Source organism: Rattus rattus, chromosome 17 (genome assembly GCF_011064425.1).
Source record: "Rattus rattus isolate New Zealand chromosome 17, Rrattus_CSIRO_v1, whole genome shotgun sequence".
NCBI classification, from domain to species: Eukaryota; Metazoa; Chordata; class Mammalia; order Rodentia; family Muridae; genus Rattus; species Rattus rattus.
Window position 1 is genome coordinate 15051681 of NC_046170.1, and position 21069 is coordinate 15072749.

The 21069-nt window shown below is 41.7% G+C and overlaps 1 protein-coding gene across 2 annotated transcripts in view; it reads left to right on the plus strand.

The window, feature by feature from the left end:
• Positions 1–1780: 1780 nt before the first annotated feature.
• Positions 1781–21069, plus strand: part of LOC116886682 (carboxylesterase 1D) — a 61440-nt gene continuing 42151 nt past the window's right edge. The window contains exons 1-8 of one of the 2 annotated variants that reach the window (XM_032888178.1): positions 1781–2174; positions 5379–5583; positions 7569–7713; positions 10712–10845; positions 12311–12464; positions 13961–14065; positions 15639–15743; positions 19177–19215. In XM_032888178.1, coding sequence (XP_032744069.1) covers positions 2123–2174; positions 5379–5583; positions 7569–7713; positions 10712–10845; positions 12311–12464; positions 13961–14065; positions 15639–15743; positions 19177–19215 — 939 coding nt within the window. In that variant the 5' untranslated portion in view covers positions 1781–2122. The remainder of the gene's footprint in view (positions 2175–5378; positions 5584–7568; positions 7714–10711; positions 10846–12310; positions 12465–13960; positions 14066–15638; positions 15744–19176; positions 19216–21069) is intronic. The other variant, XM_032888177.1, reaches the window with a different exon arrangement.

Consider the following 21069-nt stretch of genomic DNA (forward strand, 5'->3'; position numbering starts at 1 on the left):
ATTCTTTGTTTAACCCTGAACCCCATTTTTTAATAGGGTTATTTGTCTCCCTGCGGTCTAACTTCTTGAGTTCTTTGTATATTTTGGATATAAGCTCCTTTGTCAAAAATCAAGTGACCATAAGTGTGTGGGTTCATTTCTGGGTCTTCAGTTCTATTCCATTGGTCTATCTGCCTGTCTCTGTACCAATACCATGCAGTTTTTATCACTATTGCTCTGTAATACTGCTTGAATTCAGGGATAGTAATTCCCCCTGAAGTCCTTTTATTGTTGAGGATAGTTTTAGCTATCCTGGGTTTTTTCCAGATGAATTTGCAAATTGTTCTGTCTAACTCTTTGAAGAATTGGATTGGTATTTTGATGGGGATTGCATTGAATCTATAGATCCCTTTTGGTAAAATGGCCATTTTTACTATAATAATCCTGCCAATCCATGAGCATGGGAGATCTTTCCATCTTCTGAGGTCTTCTTCAATTTCTTTCTTCAGAGGCTTGAAGTTCTTATTGTACAGATCTTTTACTTGCTTGCTTAAAGTCACACTGAGGTACTTTATATTATTTGTCAATACCATACTCTTATCAATCAATTTTTTAAGTTATCAAATAGTATAATTAAATTACCCTAAATGTCACATGGATTTAACAGAAATTTACAGAGTATTTTATCTAGCAGATGCAGAATCCAAGTTCACTTTATCATCTTATATTCTCCAAACAGGTCATATTTTAAACAATAAAGGAAGTCTTAGCAAACATAAAGGATTGATAAACTAAATATAAAACGTACAATAATTTCTTTCATTGTGCTAGTTCATAAGGGAATAAAACCAGAAAAACCAGAAAAATTTGTAGAAATGGAGACTGAACAATATAATTCACAATGAACAGCGATTCACTGAAGAAATAGGGGAAAGGGAGGGTTGTAAAATTCCTTAAGTGAAATAAGAACAGAAATACAGCATATAGGACCCAGATAAAACAAAAGTAGTTCTGGGGGAAATTCTCTATCATGACCATCTACAGTCTTATGTCTTGAAGAAGACATAATTATGCATCAAAGGGACTTAAATTCACAGAATAGTACCTCCCTGAGCTGTAGAATACTTATTAGTTTATCAGCTCATGGAAATTTTTCCAAAATAGATAAGTTGAAGAGATTTGATCTTAAAGGAACTAAAGATTCCTAAAAATGAAGCAAATGATGTAGTAATGCATCCAGAGAACTTAAAAATAAGTGGTTGGGTAAAACAGCCAAATACACGACAGGGGAATGAAAAGAGGTAGCCATACACAAAAGCATGAAGAGGCTACACTGTTGGAACAGGCTAGCCAGCAATTCCAGAGACGCTCCACTCTGCTGTACATTCCCACGAAGAGGGAGGCCATGTACTTCGGTAAATGTTTGAAGAATCAGTGCACAAGTGCATTCATGGATGATGAGATGCCAGTAGAGTTTGTTTACCATATAAACATTATGTCCAAAGGTTCTTTCTCTGAGAGGTAAACTTCCTTGAGCCTGAGTATGCACTGTGCCTAGCCAAGTCACTTGACAGGAATACTGTGAAGATAATTTAAGAATCGTCTGAAGGTCTGTAGGGGGTGAAGTTTCTTCCTAACTTGAGAATATGGATTCTAGGAAATGCCAGCCCAGAGAGGCTGTGAGAAATGTGTCCTCACTTCCCAGCTGAGCAGAGTGGGGATGAGAGGTATTCTGATATGTTCATCTTTGTAAAAGGACCCCAGACCAATACTTGCCACTAACTGCAGGCACCTGCCTGCTGCTGTCTGCTCTTGAGAGTTCAAGAGCATTGAATTGAGGTGAGAGTGCTGGAGGGAAAAGTGCTTATGTAAGAAGCTGTTGGATGAGTTTCTAGCCACTTGTAATCTGAGAATTGGGTACTGACTGTTCAGATAAAAGTGGGTAAACTCTTGGTGGGCGTGGCTTGGAGGTCCCAACTGGCACCCAGAGAGCTCTTTGGAAGGGAGAGCTTTTTTGTCATCTTAGATTACATAATTGGGCTGGTTGAGCAAGACTTAAGGAGGCGAGTCCGCAGGTCCACAACAGAAGCTTTGCTAAAGGAACAAATAGCCCACAGATCCGCAGAACCCTTGTCCTTCCACAATGCACCTCTACCCTCTGGTCTGGCTTTTTCTTGCTGCGTGCACAGCTTGGGGTAAGTTCTTCTGGGTACCAATGTTTGTGTGTACGTTTTCCGTCTTAGTTTCCAGCACAAGTAGGTGATGCTGTGGACAAAATAGTGCCAGTCGCTTGGTAAGTTTTGCTTTCTGCTCTTGAAGGGGTATATCGAAGTCCAAAGAGCCTGGATCTCACGGAGACATAGAGGCAGATAGACACCTGGATACCTAGGCACAGGAGGCACGGGAAAGCTGAAGAAAGCTTATTCTGTTTCCCTGTGATTCTTAGTCAACTTGCAAGCAGGTCACAGAGAGAGGCTGAGCAAAACATTGAAAGAATAAACTCAGGAGCCTACATAAACTAGGGTGGCTCCTAGTCAATAACTCCGATTTGATATCCTAAAGTTTGCAGTGCCTGGGAGATGCAGTGCCTGGGAGACCCATCTTTAAAGCAGAGATGACAAGAGCACCTTTGTCACTGAGGATAAAATGCATGGCTGCTTCTGCAGCACCTAAAATGGTGCTGGGTCCAGATGATAGGTGAAGAGGTAGGCAAAAGGTTTGGCTGAAAACTTAATGGATTAATAGAAATTTCAATGTGCTTAAATTAGATGATTTGAGATGATAATGTCATACCGAAGCTCCAAAGAGCCAGGGACAGGTTACAGGGATGGTGTAGAAGAGGAAACAATGAGGTCAGTAAGGATGTGAGAGCAAGGGAGAGGCAGGGACAAGAAGCATGGTAGTAGTTTTGCCTGGAAAGAAGAGAGGTGACGGGGGTGTGGGGTGGTTACATGCAGTTCTTTGGGAGATTTGGAGAATATAGATTTTCTTCAGTTTTGTTGTTGTTGTTGTTTCTTTTTCTTTTTCTTCTCCCTTTTCTTTTTTATGTCTTTTTTGTGGAGATCAGGACAGGTGGGGTGGCCCAGACAAAAGAGACTCAGATAAGGTGGAGAATGGGACCTGCATTAGTTAAGCCCTCGGGATCCCAAATCCCCCAGCCTGCAATGCCACCCTATTTTCGCCTTTTTATAGTTGACGCTTGGTGCTTTGAACTCTTGCCTGTTCACCTGCCAAGACTTCTTTGAGGAATTCTGTAAAGAGAATGAATGTGCTTGGACACAGCAAATGTTTAGTAACGCACCCTGATAGTGTACAATTCTAAATACATAGTTACATAATATCTCAGCCATTGCTGTGTATCCACTTGACACAAGCATATGACCCCAGGTAATCTTTCTACCCATTTCAGGGTAGGCTATCACTGAGCTGACCCTGGCTATATCTCCTGAGGCTTTACCCTCCTTAGAAGTGCTGAACATACATCGGCATCTCACCCCATCCTCCTTGGTCTTTCAGAATATCACAAAGTTGGTTGTGTATGTACGTGTCTACCAGAAAGTTCATCGTTCTTTGTAATAACTAGTAACAACAGCTTGAATATTCACAATGTGCAGCTGGCTGTTGATAGCATGAGACATAGAGGCTGGATCCCATGAGGAGTTTTCAGTTCTATTGACTACTTTCCACTAAATTTGAAATTTTCCCCGTCTTTTCTGGCCGCAAACTTTGAGGAAGATGGCATCTTGTCTGAATTCAAAGACCTTGCCCAATGAGAAATGTTCTCACAAACTGAGGCCCCTGAAGTCAGACAAGAGAAGGCATCAGGAAGGCCAAGACCAAGTGTCTCTAAGTCCACCAACCATGCAAAGAAGGACTAGGTTGGCTTGTGCAGGTCCCACAATGGGTAGAAAGAGAAGAGGTGAGGAAGTTGTAGAGACTGTCTGTTCTATAAGAATGAAAGCAATAGGGCAAACGGTTTTGATGCTGTCTCTCTTCTCTGAAAGACCATGCGCAGAACTCCAAGAAGAATGTTCTGGAAGTATGTTGTCTGCTTTACCACAGAGCTCTTTCTGCTGCTTATTTGTTTACTAAGTAAGACCCAACCCTTTACTCAGTCATCCAGGGTCTTCCCTGGTATGCACTTTCTCTTCTAGGGTTATCTTTCTCTGTCATGAACTCCTCCTGGTGGCAGTCATAGGACACCCACCCTTCCCGGCTGGGCTGTGTGCTGTCTGGGAGCCACAGCATTCTTTCTCATTCCTGCAATTTCATCCCCCTTCCCACTCCCTTTGCTACTCCCCACACTGTAAGACACAACTCTTTATGTTTTTAGACCCAATTGATAAGATATAATTGCCCACTTAAACATACAAAGCCCGATACCATCCATCCCTTAGGAACATTGATAACAACCTGTAAATACACAGAGCAGAATCTTAACATCACCTGCCATGGCTTCTCCTCTCTCTCTCTCTCTCTCTCTCTCTCTCTCTCTCTCCTGTCTCTTCCTTTCTCTCCTAGTCTCCTCCTCTTCCTTCAAACTTCTGTCCCGCCCATCCTTCCTTCTCCTCCATTGATAGGCCTCCTTCTATCCTGTACCGCCCCTCACCTGTACTTTTCAAATTCAATGGGGAGCTGGTTCGGGTGAAGTCACCTGAGTTCTGAGTCCTTGACTAGGCAGCTGTCCTGGGGGCAGTGGAATTAGCATCAAAATACAGATAACTTCAGGGCAAACCACAACATTTCCCCCTTTTTGTCCAGTTATAAAGCCTTTTCACTTATATATAAATTGAGTACAATTATTACCATTCTACAATTTATAAAGCATATGATATACTCAATACCCAGTCCTTCACTATATCAGTTAGACAGAACATTTAGTCTCAAGCTGGAATGAATAACTAAGACACAACTCTTGTGTGATCAATTAGGAGTCTCTCTCTTTCGACTGCTATATCCCTTTCCTGGCTCTACCCCAGTAGAAAATCTCATGAATCTCAATATTAAGTCAAGTGTGTCTGCTGCCATGTATACAAGGTGAGCCTCCCTGAGGACAGGGACAACCTCTTATCTATCTTCTTTTCTAGCTTGCAGCTCAGCACGAGGATCCTAGTGGATAAACATTTCCAGTGAAAACCAAAACTCATTTTCATGCTTGATACCTCTCTCATCAAATGACTTAGGCCAGATGCTTTTAAGACACCAATATACTTTAGACTTTAATTAGCCCTCTGAGATGAGGACAATTTTCTTCACTTAGTATTATGTAAGAAGCAAATGAGACCTAGAAAGCATTGGGTGACTTTATCAATGCCATCAGTTCTGAAGTGACAAACCCACCAAGAATGCAAATCGACCTTTTCCTTACTGATGTGTCCTTATTTTTTTTTGTCCGACAGGGTACCCATCCTCACCACCTGTGGTGAACACTGTTAAAGGCAAAGTCCTGGGGAAGTATGTCAATTTGGAAGGATTTGCACAGCCTGTGGCTGTTTTCCTGGGAATCCCCTTTGCCAAGCCCCCTCTTGGCTCCTTGAGGTTTGCTCCACCACAGCCTGCAGAGCCTTGGAACTTTGTGAAGAACACTACCTCCTACCCACCTATGTAAGCCACTGGCGTAGGCCTGTATCAAAATAAAGGGGATGAAGATCTTTTAGTCCCATCTTGAACCTTGACAATGCTTGGGTGTGGGTGGGTAGGACTACATGGGTGAAGAGAACAATGGAGGTGACTTTAAGTTCTTATGCCCAGGTCTATCCAGCCACCTAATCACCACTGAACAATAGTTGGTGTCCCCCACTCAGTCTTAGAACCAAGTGAAAAGCCAAGGAGTCCAGATAACCTAAAAATCTTAGTGTAGGCAGTGATTGTTTCCTTGGTAAGGTACTTGTGAGGATTCAAGGATTCCACTCCTGGCGGTGTCCTTACTACTGAATGCTTTTCTTCTAAAAATGCCATTGGCTATATTTTTCCATTCTGATTGCAAATGTAAGACACAAATACTGAAAACAGAAAAAGCACTGGAACACACAGAAGCAAATGTAACCAAGTGAAAAAATCAGGTGCAATCCAATTGCTCATAATTACTGTGAGCATTTGAGGTCAGATCTCCAGTTTTTTGTCTGTGTTTGTCCTCCCTTTATGCATGGGTGATGAGTATGGAACACTTGGGGGACGATTTGCACCTTTATAGCATCAAAATTATTCTTCACTATCAATGCAACAGCCAAGGTTTAGCAGTTACATTAACCAGATATGAAATTAGACTCTATGCATCCAATCTTTAATTTGGGTTAAGTTCTTTCCATGTTGTTGACAGTGTGACAACATGGTGATGGATTTTTAACCAAATAGTTACATGGAATCATGGAGATTTGGGGAGAAATTTAAGAAGTGACATTTCTGAGTCCAGAAGTAGGAATTTGAATAAGTTTGTCTCCAGAAATATTTAAAATGAACACTGTTCTCCCAGGCAAACATGAAAACTCTTGCTCAGAGGAACTCTTCCTATGCTTTACCTTTTTCAAAACATGTATGTATTAGATAAGCAACATGAGCTGATAAGAATTTAAGAATGCAACATTAGTCTTTATTTGAGAGTTCTAAACACTAGTGAAGTTGAACTCTTCATCACTCATTGGTCATTCAGTTCCTAGTTCTGTGAATTATGCTCCTTTCCCCCATTGGGTAGGATAATTACCTAGGCTAGACACACAAAGGTCACCTTTTGTATTCCACTTCCACCATGCAACATCTGTGGAGGCTTGGCATTTGAGCACCTCTGCTCTCTCTTTGACAAACTGGAAGCAAGGTGCGATCTGTAGAACAAAATAATGGACACTTGGGGTTAGTGTCTTTAATGATACCTACTCCAGGAGAAGTTGATCAGTGCCTGCAACTCTGAAGAACTCAATTATTGTTACCAATTCCACTCTACAATGAGCACTTAGTCAGGACAACCCACAGTGATTGTTGATGGACTAGCAAGATGAAAGAACCTTAGCAGGCCAGATGGTGAGACTCTTAGAGACACATTACTCACCTCACCTGTCCCTGACAGGCTAAAGCCAGAGGTTGAAATTCAGCCATGATTACTCAGCATGTCAGTGGTGGAGGCAATGCCAGAATGATGTCTTCTCATGTGTCTGCTAAAGATAACACCTCTAGCCTATAATGGGTAATTTTCCTGGATGATAGAAGACTCCCAAAGATGGGAGCATGTGTACCTACAGAAGCATTGTCATAATCAAGCCTAGCAGGGTGCAGAGTTCTGTTCAAACATGGCAGGGAATACTATATCCTAGGAAATATGACATCAGCATGTGAATATCTCACTTTATGGTACACAGTATTCCAAAGGCTCCAGGAAGGGAGAGATGTCAAGTCCTCCCTCTGAATGTTTAGGAGACTCTCGAGTCTTAGTAGCTCCACCAGGAATCTCAAAACTCTATTAATCTCTAACCATGACTCTAATCCAGTGAGGATAACTTTAGCTATGTGCTCAAAATTCTAAGTACAAGGTCGTGTCCTGGTTAATATGTGCAAGTTTCGATTTAGTGCAACCTCAGATATTCTCTCTCCCCTTCCAGGTGCTCTCAAGATGCTGTTGGAGGGCAGGTTCTCTCAGAGCTGTTCACCAACAGGAAAGAAAACATCCCTTTACAGTTTTCTGAAGACTGCCTCTACCTGAATGTTTATACTCCCGCTGACTTGACAAAGAACAGCCGGCTACCAGTATGTATGGGGACCACTGGACCAGAAATCTGAGTCCCAGCCTCCAACACTTCATGGGCAACCAGAAAGGGGTAGCAACAGCTCAGGGGCCAGAGTTGATTCAAGAACAGTGCGACCTCAGATGTTTCCCAGTGACATCAGTTCTGAGTGGAGATCACAGGAAATTCCTAAGTTTTCTCACACAAATATAAGGAAAAGTATGGGTCATTGCTGTTATTAGGTTAATTCTGATCCCTAAAGGAAGTAAATCTCTCTGTGCAATTAGAGAAACTGAGGCTGCAGTAGACATGGGAGAACTCGTGGAAGGGCGCTCAGAAGACTCGGGTCCTCTGACCGACATTCCTGTGCTTTTAGACGATGTCTGGGAGGGAGAGTAATTGATGCCTTTATTCTTAGGTCACGTGTGACAAACGTGAAGTGAAGGTATTCACTACCCCATGAAGGACTAAGGAGTGAGAACCCTGAGGTTCTCTAGTCAGCACTTTCTCTGCCTGTAGGCAGCATCCTGGGATTTTTACCGTAGTTAATTTCCCAGTGACCAAGTGAATCACTTTGACACAGTGCCAGAGATGAGCAGCCTGACAGGTACAGATGACAAGGTTAGGGAGGGTCTCTTAAAAAAGGAGTTGATCCCTGGGTTGTAAAAGGCCAACACCCAACAAATTACCCAGAAACTCTTTTATGTGGAGCTTATGAATTAGGGATAATTGCAGATTTGTGTGCTGAAACCTAGTACTACCTGGGCTTTGCACACTCAACCAGAAATGAGGATAAACCTTAGTCACACACACACACACACACACACACACACACACACACACACATCCACATGCACATCCACATATACATATATACATACATATGCATACAAACACACATACACATATACAGGCACATATACATACATATACAAACACATATACATATACGCATACATACACACATATACATACACACCTACTTACACAAATATATAAACATACACACACATATATACAAACACACACACACAACACACACACACACACACACACACACAAACCCCACCTTCTACAGTGCACTTAGTATCCCTAAACACACAGTCAGACTTGGGCTTGGAGAAGGGAGAAATTTAAGCCTGGCTTTCAAGGACCTCACCATTGGGTCTGCACAGTTACATCATAACCTCTTCGATATGCCTCTACCTATCCTTCTTGGGTTCCGCAATTACTCTTAGATGACCTTGACTTAATCTCTCCTAGAGGTGACAGGAATCCCTGAGGGAGGAGATGGACTTGATAGTTTTATGAGAGACCTCCTAGGACAGTGGTTCTCGGCCTTTCTAATGCTTTAATACAATTTCTCATGTTGCGGTAGCATCCCTACAACCATAAAATTATTTCATTGTTATTTCATAATAATAACTTTGCACTGTTATGAATTATAATGTAGATATCTAATCTGCAGGGTATCTAATGAGCTACTCCCAAAGGGGTTTTGACCTTTAAATCCTGCTTTTGAGAAGATGAGAGAGCAGAGCCATTTCTTAACTTCTTACATAGGAATTGTTCTACGAAGCTCGATACCTGGAAGCTGCGTCACAGTTCTGCCTGAGTGCACACAACAATTGCTGACACTAGTTAGACCCATAAGATGCTCTAACTCCTGGTCTAACAGTGGGTTCACTGCACAGCAGCCATGGGCAGGCTTTGGACAGCTCAGCACTGGGGGGCTAGAGTCAGGGGCCAGGTTGAAGCTATAACCATTGTTTTTTATGCCCACCCCACTGCCTGAATAGTTACATGGAGACTTATTTATTTATGAATAAGCAACTAGGCCTTAAGCTAGGCTTGTTTCCTAACTAACTTGTAACTCAATCAACCCATTTATACTATTCTATGTCTGCCGTGTGACTAGCTACCTCTCCTCAGTTTCATACATCGGACTTCCTCCAAGTCTTGGTAGCAAATCCTCTCAAGCTTGTTTCCCAGAGTTCCTCTGCCTCTGGCAGATGTCCGGCCTTCTAATCCTGCCTCAGTTTATTGGCCACCAGATATTTTTTATCAAAAGCTAATGCTTTTACACAGCACACAAGAGATTGTCCCTACGGGAAGCTTTGTTTCTACTTCTTCTTTTCTGGGAAACCTTGGCTAAGTGCTACATTTCTTATCTGTCACATAGTAAAATACTTTCTCTACCACCTGGGTAGGTCATTTTTATTGCTTCATGCAATTCTGGGTCTATGTATTCGTTATGCTTTTCCTTAGCAACAGTATCTGGATATTATTTTGCACACTCATTTCTTCCTTTATTGATGTACTCTTTAAATTAAAAAAATGAAGAACAAAATTATACCTCCTCGCAAGCTCAAGTCTATCAGAGTACCTGGTATGTAATAGTTTTAAAGATAATGCTAGCAGAAGACTGAAGACTTTCTGGAGAAAACCAAGTATGAGACAGGATTAGCAGCATGGTGGGTATGAGTGTGCAAGAAAGGAGGCACATTTGGAAGGTGCCCCATCAGGGTAGTGTGTGTCTCATCAGATGATCACTTACATATTGGAAAATCTGTTTACCAGTGAGGAATTACCTGGGATGAAATGAAGAAGAAATATAAGAGTTGACCCTTTTATGTTCATTCAGGCACAGGTGATAAGACCAGGAGCAGGAAATCAATATCTTTGACCTTCGAGCTGTTCCCATGATAATGTTCTCTGCTTGAGCATCTTGGGAGGATGTGAGAAATGAGAAATACAGTGGAGTACCATGTTACATTATATTTCCTGGCAGGAGCTGAGGGAGTTTGAAAGAGAGAGATACATGGTATAGCCTTGCTGCGCATTGGTGTGATTTGAATGGTGGCCACAGAGACCATAACTTAGAGGCTGGTGACCAAATCAAATAACCTTTGCTGTGTTCCCAAGTCTGCTATGTATATGACCCAACTCCCCAGTAGCACCAAAAGCTGTCTCAGTACACTGATCCTATGGGCTGCAGGATTGGTTATGTTCTTGTTCAGGTGATGGTGTGGATCCATGGAGGTGGACTGGTAGTGGGTGGAGCATCCACCTATGATGGACAGGCCCTCTCTGCCCATGAAAATGTGGTGGTGGTGACCATTCAGTATCGCCTTGGCATCTGGGGATTCTTCAGGTAAGATATTGTACTGTCCTCTCTCCACCTTAGCCATTACATCAATCTGAAGCTAGTTAATCACGAAGCAGTTTTATATAACGCAAGATATGGGAAACTGAACCTGGAAGATAGGCTGGTTTCATTAAGTGGATTACCACTGAAGGCATGGAAAAACATAGAAGAACAAATGCATGTGAAAAGGCCACATGATGAGAGTGGAAGCTAGAAGCAGGGGAGATCTTGCTACTTTAATTTTTAAATGTTTATTTATTTTTATTTTATGCGTGTGGGTGTTTTGCCTACATATATGTCTGTGCACTGTCTAACTAATGCCTGCATAGGCTAGAAGAGGGCTTCAGATGTCCTAGAATTGGAGCTATGGTGGACTGTGGGATGCCATTGGGGGCTAGGTATTTGGAAAGAACAATAAGTATTATTATACACTGAGCCACCTCTCTAGCCCAGAGCTTGTTATTTTTTTTATAACAAAGTACCTTCTGATGAACTAGGTTCTACGAAAGCTGTACAGATCCCTCCTAAGAGCTGTGAACTCAGGAAAATAATCACCTTGCCCTCGACCTCACCCATTACATGTTGTTTCACAGATGAATAGTATGCCACAATAGAAGCCAGAATCCTAGCAATGAACTACTGGGAAATAGCACATATCTATGCCAAAGTATCCACTATGACTCTCTGCTAAGCCCTGAGTCTGGGGCAGGGAAAATTATTAGAGCAGTTTGTTATTACACACAGCGTTTTAGCACAAGACATGTTTCATTCAACGTGTTCTATGAGACCTGTCATGTCTCTGAACAATGTCTCTAAGTCATTGAGACCTATACTTATAACGTAATGAGATCTATATTTGTAATACTTGAGACCATTACTTATAATGACACAGAAGAGTTTTTCAAAAATCACAACAGCTACATTTATTCTGTTTTTCTCGTACCCAGGACCTTTCCACCTGCAGCTTCTCCTGGGTGAAATTCCATTCTTTGGATACCCAGAAGACCTCTGTCTTCATTTTATTCAGGTCTCCACCAAACCCACTCACTGCCTCCAGGAGGTCTTTTCAAATGAAAACTACCTAAAATGCCACCCTCACAGGCCCACATCTGTCACAGGGTGTGCATGGTTTTCTTTTTCTACTGTCTGGAATCGTTCTCTATTCATCTGCTGGTTCCTGGTCTGCAGTGTGGACTGAGTGTAGTCAGAGATTTGTGGTTTCTTCTCACCGTGTTCTAGCTCTGAGCAGTGCTGGGTGCAATATTAACTCCTTGGTACAAAGCTACTGGAAGTTGAGCATAGAGCCCCCGCATAGCGCACTGCTGCATAAATGAGAATCAAATAGACTTCCTTGTCAGGGACGCAATGCACAACCTGATGCTGGGGTGTTTGCGGGGTCCCCAACCCATTTGAGGAGTTGAGACCCTTGTTAGCATTGACATGATATCTAAGTCATGATGTTCTGTTGCAGCACAGGGGATGAACACAGCCGGGGCAACTGGGGTCACTTGGACCAGGTGGCTGCACTACACTGGGTCCAGGACAACATTGCCAACTTTGGGGGCAACCCAGGCTCTGTGACCATCTTTGGAGAATCTGCAGGAGGTTTCAGTGTCTCTGCTCTTGTAAGTGTTCCTAGCTCCAGGTAAAACCCCCAAGTTTATGCGTCTGAACCACCTTAAAAACCATCCACCATCCAATCCATCCCTGAACATCTTTGCTTAGAAGATTATATTTACAACATACCATCGGACGGTAGACAGCTGAAGACTAAATGTCCCTGTGCTCCCGTGAAGCTCAAGCTTATTTTTCCAGTCTCTCTCTCTCTCTCTCTCTCTCTCTCTCTCTCTCTCTCTCTCTCTCTCTCACACACACACACACTCTCTCACACACACACACACACACACAGTTTTTATGAACTATAGCCCTAGGTAAAAAGTACAAATACAAGTATTGATTTCAGCATAAGTTACAGCAGGTGTCCTTCAAGCCGGAACTATTCATTGAGGAAAGTTAAAGTCCAAAAACAGAATGGAGCTTCCCCCGAGGAGGTATGACAGCTTTTGCACGCCTAAGAGGGAAGGCAGACAACTTTAAATAACCTGGATGTCCTAGGGCAGTAGGTGTGGGAGTAGAGGAAAGGAGGTGGAATGGAGATGGAACACAAACATGGAGAAGATACAGATGGGATGAAAAGTATCTATGCATGAGAGTGAGCCAGATGGATATGTACAGAAGGTTATATGAGCTGTAAGATACTGCCTTGGAGTTGAGTAGAAAATAGCCAATATTAATACATATTTAAAACCTATATTGGTTTTGTATTCAAAGGCATAAATGTTGGAGTAGAGAAAAGAATACAAGTTAATCCAAAGAGTAAAGTTGTCTATCTCCTGCTACCCAGAGACTATTACTATAAGATTTTTATGTTTATTTCTCTAATCTTTCCCAACAATTTTATTTAACTTCCCATATCATCTATATGTCTGTCTGTCTGTCTTCTTCCATCCATGCATAATCTCTTTTATTTTTTCCTTAATGTGCAACTACATTTGATCTTCAATTCTTTTACCCAAAATAAAATGTAATATGCAGTAATAGAACATAAATATTTTCCTAAATATAAAACACCTCTTTGGTGTTCTCTTTTATAATTGCATAATATTCCATGGTAGGAGTAAATCTTTATCACCAAATTTTATAATATTAGAATCATGGGTTGTTTCCAAGTTTTACTATTAACAAAGAACAAGCATTCTTTGATATTTTTACAGACCCCCATAGTTCTTATTCATTGGCTATATTCTGAAGAACAGAAATTATGGGACAGAGTCTGAAGCTCAGAGTTAACAGAGTTTTCCCAGTTTTCCTTGTGAGCTCCTGCCACCTGAGTCCTATTCTATCTCTTACTCTGGTCAGTTTCCATCCCATTGTTATTCTCTTTGGAGGAATGTAAAACCAAAGAGAAGTCTGGGAAGCCTATCAGGAGACACAAGGAGCACCACAGTCCCCAAATGAATAATCAGGGCAGAAGAGCACCTGGGGGAAGCCTTAAAGAGCAAGTGAACCACTGGCCACTCTTGTAAGCATATACTCTTCCTCCTCTTCTTTCCCTTGCTAGGTGTTATCTCCTCTGGCCAAGAACCTCTTCCACAGGGCCATTTCTGAGAGTGGTGTGGCCCTCACTGCTGCTCTGATTACAACAGATACCAAGCCCATTGCTAATGTAAGTATCACTATGAACAGAACCTGTGCCCTTTGCTCTTCTGGGGTTCTCAGGTTTTTCTTTCCATGGAGTTCAGCTTAAATGCTCAGGAGATGCTGGATGCTTGAAGGGAGAATGGCTGAAGGAGAAGGACTGCTATGGCTCTGTTTAAGTCCCACTATGCAGGTTCCACATTTGTATGAATCATAGTATGTAGATGTCCTACAATCCGGCATGAGTTTTAGTACGGCTAGCCACATCACATACATCAGCTCACCCTAAAAGTAGGGACAGTCATCACCCTCATCTATGTGTGCAGAAACTGAGGTAAAATATTTCTCTATGACTTACCTACAGCCAACTATTTAGGAAGTGAAGAAAGTGATACTTAACACCAGACAAACCTCCGTAGCAAAAGGCCTCCTTAGAAGTACTAAGACCCAAGAACAGTATGTAAGCAAAGAGTCCGGGGGTTACCTGGAAGAGGATGGGGGACAAGAGACACGAAGAAGGATGCCAAGACAACAGTCTGATCAAGACGACAATTTTATTTTTCCCCAAGGCTGAATTTATACCATAACAAGGGTAACAGAGGGAGGGGGAAGTAAGAAACATTTATGCAGGCCAAGGACACAGTATTCGTGTGGTCAGGGAATCGGCTGATGTTGACAGGATGTCAGGAAGGTCACAAATCATATCTATTAGTCAGCAGGATGTTGGTTTTTCAGAAAGGTTACAGGTCATCACATTGGGTATCTTGACATATCATATTATTATTCATTTTGACCACCAGATTTGTATTAGTCTTCTGCAGCTGGCTGGGGATTTTCCATGAACCCAGTCATACTTAACGCTAACCATAATAATAATATCAACAATGGAGGGCTTCAAGGGCATCGCTCCCAACAACAGTATGTATAGTTGGTGCTGTTAGAGATAAGTGTATTAATGGGAATAATTAACAGTAATAGATATATTGGTTATTCATTCAACTCATTTCACTATCCCAGTTAGTAGCAGAGACATTCTGTAGGATCATCACCCAGACTTACTGGTGGAGAATACATTCTTCAAACTTCTCTTGTCTTTACAATTTGCTTGTAAGATCCAAGAATAGTGACATTTGCCTATAATTCCAGAATTTGAGAAACTGAGGCAGGAGGATTGCTATACATTTTAGACTAGCCTGGTCTTAAAAAAACATTCAAGACTGTCCAAAACTGCATGATCTTCTAAATAAATAAGCAGATAATAGATGATGGATAGGTGATAGATAGATAGATAGATAGATAGATAGATAGATAGAGAGAGAGATAGATAGATAGAGATAAATAGATAGAAAGATAGATAGATAGATAGATGATAGATAGATGAGGTAGATAGATAGATAGATAGATAGATAGATAGATAGATAGATAGATGATGGATGGGTAGATGATAGACAGGCAGTGAGACAGACAGATGGATAGAAATATGGAGAGATATAGAAAGAGGGAGAGAAAAAAATTGAGTATGGGATAGAATCCACTATGTACATCAATGGAGGCTGAAGTCATTGTTTTTAACCTCTGCTGTTGCCTGTGATTTCTGGCAGCTGATTGCTACTCTTTCTGGGTGTAAAACCACCACATCAGCTGTTATGGTTCATTGCCTGCGCCAGAAGACAGAGGATGAACTCCTGGAGACTTCATTAAAATTGGTAAATATATCCATTCTACATGCTAGCATTAGTCACTCTATGTAATTAGGTCCAATCTTCATCTGTTTTGATGAAAGTATTCCAATAATAACATAATGAAAACTGCATGATATCCCTCTATATTTATAAAGCTTACTTTCTGAATTTTTTTTTGTTTCAAGATGTATCTTACTGACCTGCAAATAAACACCATTCTGGATTTGGGGGTTGAGGGTATTCAGTATGTTTTTCAGAAAAACATCACAATATTATTTAATATGGAAACTAACTTACAATGTAATTTTCTGACTCAATTTTCCATCTCTTCTTACACTGCCTAAATGGAGTATTAAGAGCGTTATCTTTCTCCCCATTCATTTTTATACTATAGTACTATTATATTAGTTCATTCTTCTACTCATCATGTGTATACATATATACATACATACACACACATACATATCCTTTCATCAAATGTTAGTAACATATCACTTTTTCTTTACCTACTTTCAATGTGTCCATAATTTATGAATTATCCAGCCAATTCATATCTACATTTCTTTCTCACTCCTTACCTTTCTTACATGTATTGGCCAACTTTACCCAGCCATCCATTTATCTGTCAATCCATCAAAAAGCATGTTGAAATAATGCAGACAAAAATTTAACATTTTTTTCTGTCTTACAGCAAACTGCTAATAGAGAGACTCAGGCATGTATTTACGGATTTAGGAGTGACAGTACAGATAGAGAACCCATTCAATACAGTTAGTAGGGCAAGTTCGTGGAGAAATCACATTTGAGATTTGTTGGACAGTCATGGGAATCTTCCCTCACAAGGAAACATAGCAGGACAAACATACAAAGAGCATGTAAGGTCTTAAGAACCACCACATTGGGGGTGTGTATGGTTGAGCATTGATATAAATAAGCTCAACCAACCAAGCTCTTGGCCTAGCTATATGGACAATGGATACTCCAGGATACTCCTGTCACTGACCCCTAATGGATTCTCCCTGTCTGTCCATGAGTTGAGTCAATATAGACTTAATGCTTTGGCCATTAGGTTCATAAAAGGAGCCCAGGATAGTCACAGAATTTAGACATCTGTATCCTAACAGCAGAAGAAAGCAAATATTTCAAGGGTCTCTGTGTGATATAAGAGACCTAGATTATTCAGAAATAGTAGGTGACTGTGGAAAAGGCAGGGGACTTAAGATCCCGGCACACCGTGAGTTCGTCTGAGATCTGGAGGAAGTGCTTCTGTTTGTTTATCCTTTGTGCCAAGAGGCATATGCACACGCGCGCACGTGCACACACACACACACACACACACACACACACACACACACACACAGTGTACCCCTCACAGACGGAGGCATGCCCCACAGTGAAGAGAGGATCTCGGCAGTTACCTCAACATCTAGGTGATGCCTCATAGTTAAAGTGCAGTGTAATTTCTAGTGGTTGGGATCTGTATGGGGAGTCAAGTCATTGGCCTTTTATTCAATAAATTGAAATGCAAGCCCTCCCAGATTTCATAGTAGCAATGAAGAAAACTTTATTCAAAGGTAAAATGATAACATATATCATAATGAAATACAATGCCAAGAGTGACAATGAGTGAGAGTACATAAGGGTTCCAAGAAATGTTTAGGGTTTTCTATCATGAGGATCAAAAGAAGGAGTTCATAGATCAAAAGAAGGTGACATAGATTGGGTGCATCCCTAGTTTGATTGACAGACTTGGATTATGTAAGTCTTTTCTAACAGTGTCTGTTCCATCCCATAATTTGTTTGATTTTTATTGTATACATGCCCAAGCATGCTTGAGTATAAGATAGCACACAGAAGGTTTCTCCTAAGTGTTCCCTCAATGCGCAAAGTTTATCTTATTGCGTTTGCAACAAAAACTAGTTCAGGTCAGATCAACTGCTACATTCTATACCTAGATATATTCTGAAATACCTCTGCCTTAGTTAGGGTTCCATTGCTGTGAAGAGACACCATAAACAAGACAACTGTCATTAAAAAATGGTTTCAATTGGGGCTGGCTCACACTTTCAGAGTTTCAGTTCATCATCATCATCATCATCATCATCGTCGTCGTCATCATGGTGGGAAGCACAGCAGCATGCAAGCAGACTTAGTGCTGAGGAGACAAGAGTTCTACATCTTGATCCACAGGCAGCAGAAGGGGACTGGGTAACACAGACCAGACTTGAGCATATATATGAGACCTCAAAGCCCTGCCTCTACAGTGACGCATTTCCACTAACAAGACCATACCTCCTCTAATAACTCCACATCTCTAATAGTTCCACTTCCCATGGGCCAAGTATATTGAAACCACCTCAAAAATTGAAGGGTAGACTTTATGGCTGTTAGGGGTAGAAAGTATCCCTTTATTTTGATTGATATGTACCTGCAGCTCAGTGCGAATGGGAGTTCAAGGTTGTCAATCAATCTCAGGTTCATTGTTAGATGAAGAGAGTATGCATAAAGTTCCTGAAGGTAAGAGTCCCGGGTTGCCAAGTGCATAGCTAAAAGTGAAGTGTATCCATAACCCAAGTAAGCTATTCCCTATGCTTGCCTGCATAATAACCATAGAAGACTTAGCAAACATAGCAAGGAAAGGGATGGGCTGGAATGCTTGCCATCAAGCTTGTGGGTACCAGGGTTTTCTGATACAATATGAAAGCACTCATTTCAATGATCCTAGAACAGAAGAAAAAGAACAGGTTATAACAGAATCTTCAGGTAACTAAGATATTCTGAATAGACAGTTCAAGACATGGCTAGATCCAGATGTTATAAACATATCACTGAGAATCCTCTTGCCTCTGTGTCAGCTCACTACTCTTTGTTGTTTTCTATCCAAATAACCATGACTCTTAGGGAAGTAAGAGACAAGTAGCACTCTAATCTTATATCCCATTTGTTTAGGATGGACACCATCATATATCCATTTTTGATTTGTTCTCTACATTCAGGGACATGTTCATTCTAAGTCACATATAAATATCCAAACTCTTGAATGGAGAAATGAGGAAGAGGGAAGCATTCTGTTCTTCTGGTCCATCCCACATCCACCTCCATCTCCCCTTGAGATTACCCAGTCCCTGCCATCACTTTCATATTATTCCACTCTTCTCTTGAGGAAAATTGGGGTATTGTTACCAGAAAAAAAGCATAGGGGGACAGAATGTAGAAAAACATAGACACAGCCAGCGGACATCCTCTCCAGAGTTCATCAATCCTGACTCTGGGTTCTATGACCTTTCCCCCTTGCTTCTGATACACCCCCTCACCCTCTTCTAGCCTGGGATCATTGCCACATGACATAAGCAGGGAAGAGCTGGGGGATGGGCACCCTAGTACAGAGCCACAGTACAAATGTTCACCGTTTGTACATGAAAGACTTTTAACCCATCATCTGTCTTTATCTTCTTAGAACCTTTTCAAACTGGACTTACTTGGAAATCCAAAAGAGGTAAGACCTGCTGCCCCAACTTGTATTACAAACATTGAGTCTTAACAGTGTTTTAGCTCCCATTGACTATGAATGCAAAATCTCCACTGTGGTATAATAATCATTTCTCGTGTGCCCTTGAGAGGGGAAGTTGCCTGAACACAGAGCTCCTGGCCAGTTCCTGGTGTGTCTTCTGGGCTCACCTCTCACTTCTCATTTACATTCTCGACACACATAACAGCCTGTGAAAGGATGCTGTAATGGAACAAATGCTGAGGGAGGATCTGAACAGCCCTCACTAAGGCACAGAGTTCTGACAGGACGCAGGGGTGGTGAATGATAGAAGGAGCATGTGGAAGCCAAAGAAGCCAACCTTCTCCTACCCATGAAACGCCTTCAGTGTGCAACAACTCCTCCCTTCAATCTCTCAGCAGTGGTTTTCACTTAGTCACTTTAGCTGTGCACAGCCCTATGGTTGCATCTAGCTTTCCCCCTGTAAAACCTGTGAGAATGAAGTGAGAGTTAGCCAACCATCGACATTTGGCAAGAGGTGATTTAGCAGCTGGGGAATAGCAGTGACACAGATGGTACTACTCTGTGTCTTGTGGGGGCTTCCATTCCAGGAGCTGAAAGAACACAACAGCGGATCAAACAAGACATGTGGTGTATCTGATGGTAGTCAGACAGACAGAAGATAAATTGGGAGATAGGAACAGAGTTGACCCAGTAGTTTGACATGGCCAGAAAACGGGAGATGGCTTGATTAGGAAGAAAGCCAGATGTTGGGAAATTTGGGGGTAAAAGTACAGGCAGAGGAGGAAACAGCTGCAAAAGCCTGCTGCAGGAAACCAGTGTTTCAGGAAGGGAGAGGGAGAGTAAAGCTTGGGCTTCAGGCTTCAGATGTGAGGAAAATAAGGTAACATTTGAAAGATTTGTATTTTGACTCAGCAAGAGATAGGTTCAGTGAGCTTCAAAATGTGATGGTGGATATTTATGCTATCTTGGTTTTATTAGTTTTGATGAGGCACGGTCCTACTATGAAGTCTAGGCTGTCATTTAAGTTGTGATTCTCCTGTCTTCCACTCTTCAATTTCCAGCAATTAGACTCACAGGACATCATATCTAGCTATGTAATTCGTTTGGACAACAGTATAGAAATTCACTGTATAATCCAGGGGCAGGACAGGTTCAGACCAGGTAGGAAGACTTTACACTGCAGCTGAGTGGTGTGATGTGATTGGAGTCGGGATATTTTTTAAGGAGTTTCTGAGATGACTTGCTCAGTGACATAATGAGGAGGAAGAAGGACACCACTGGCCTCTAAGTCTAGCACTTGACCTCACAGAGTAGTTTTGGTTCCTCATGTGTAGGATTAGCAATTACTATGTGCCTCGTGGTTGCTAATATCAGTCTTCCTCGCATTTGCTGCTCCACGTGTTTCTTGGCTGTCTGGCTCCTGAGATTTACTATTTTCTACCTCTGTGTTCATCATTCATGTCCGCTCTTCATGAGGTTATCAAACCTGACTGTGTCAACACACATTAGAACACATCATTTTCCTTCTGATGACAAAGACTTGATTTTGCTTGGAGATTCAAAAGAGCTAAGGACCTTCGCTTTCTGAATTACAGATGTTGAGTAAAGGAAAAAAACACATTTCCTTCATGGAACTAGTGCTTGAACACATCTTTGAATACCAGAAATGGCTCATATATTGGAGAGAAAGGGGGTGCAGCCCTCAGGCTCTCTCTATAATCCTGCTGCAGGGCCGACCTCAAAACGCAGGCCTTCTGACTGCCTTGGGTGAGCTTAGCACATTGACTCTGCTCTCTTAACGTGTAACCTTCCCCTGTGTGGAAAGGCCTGCCTTCTCCC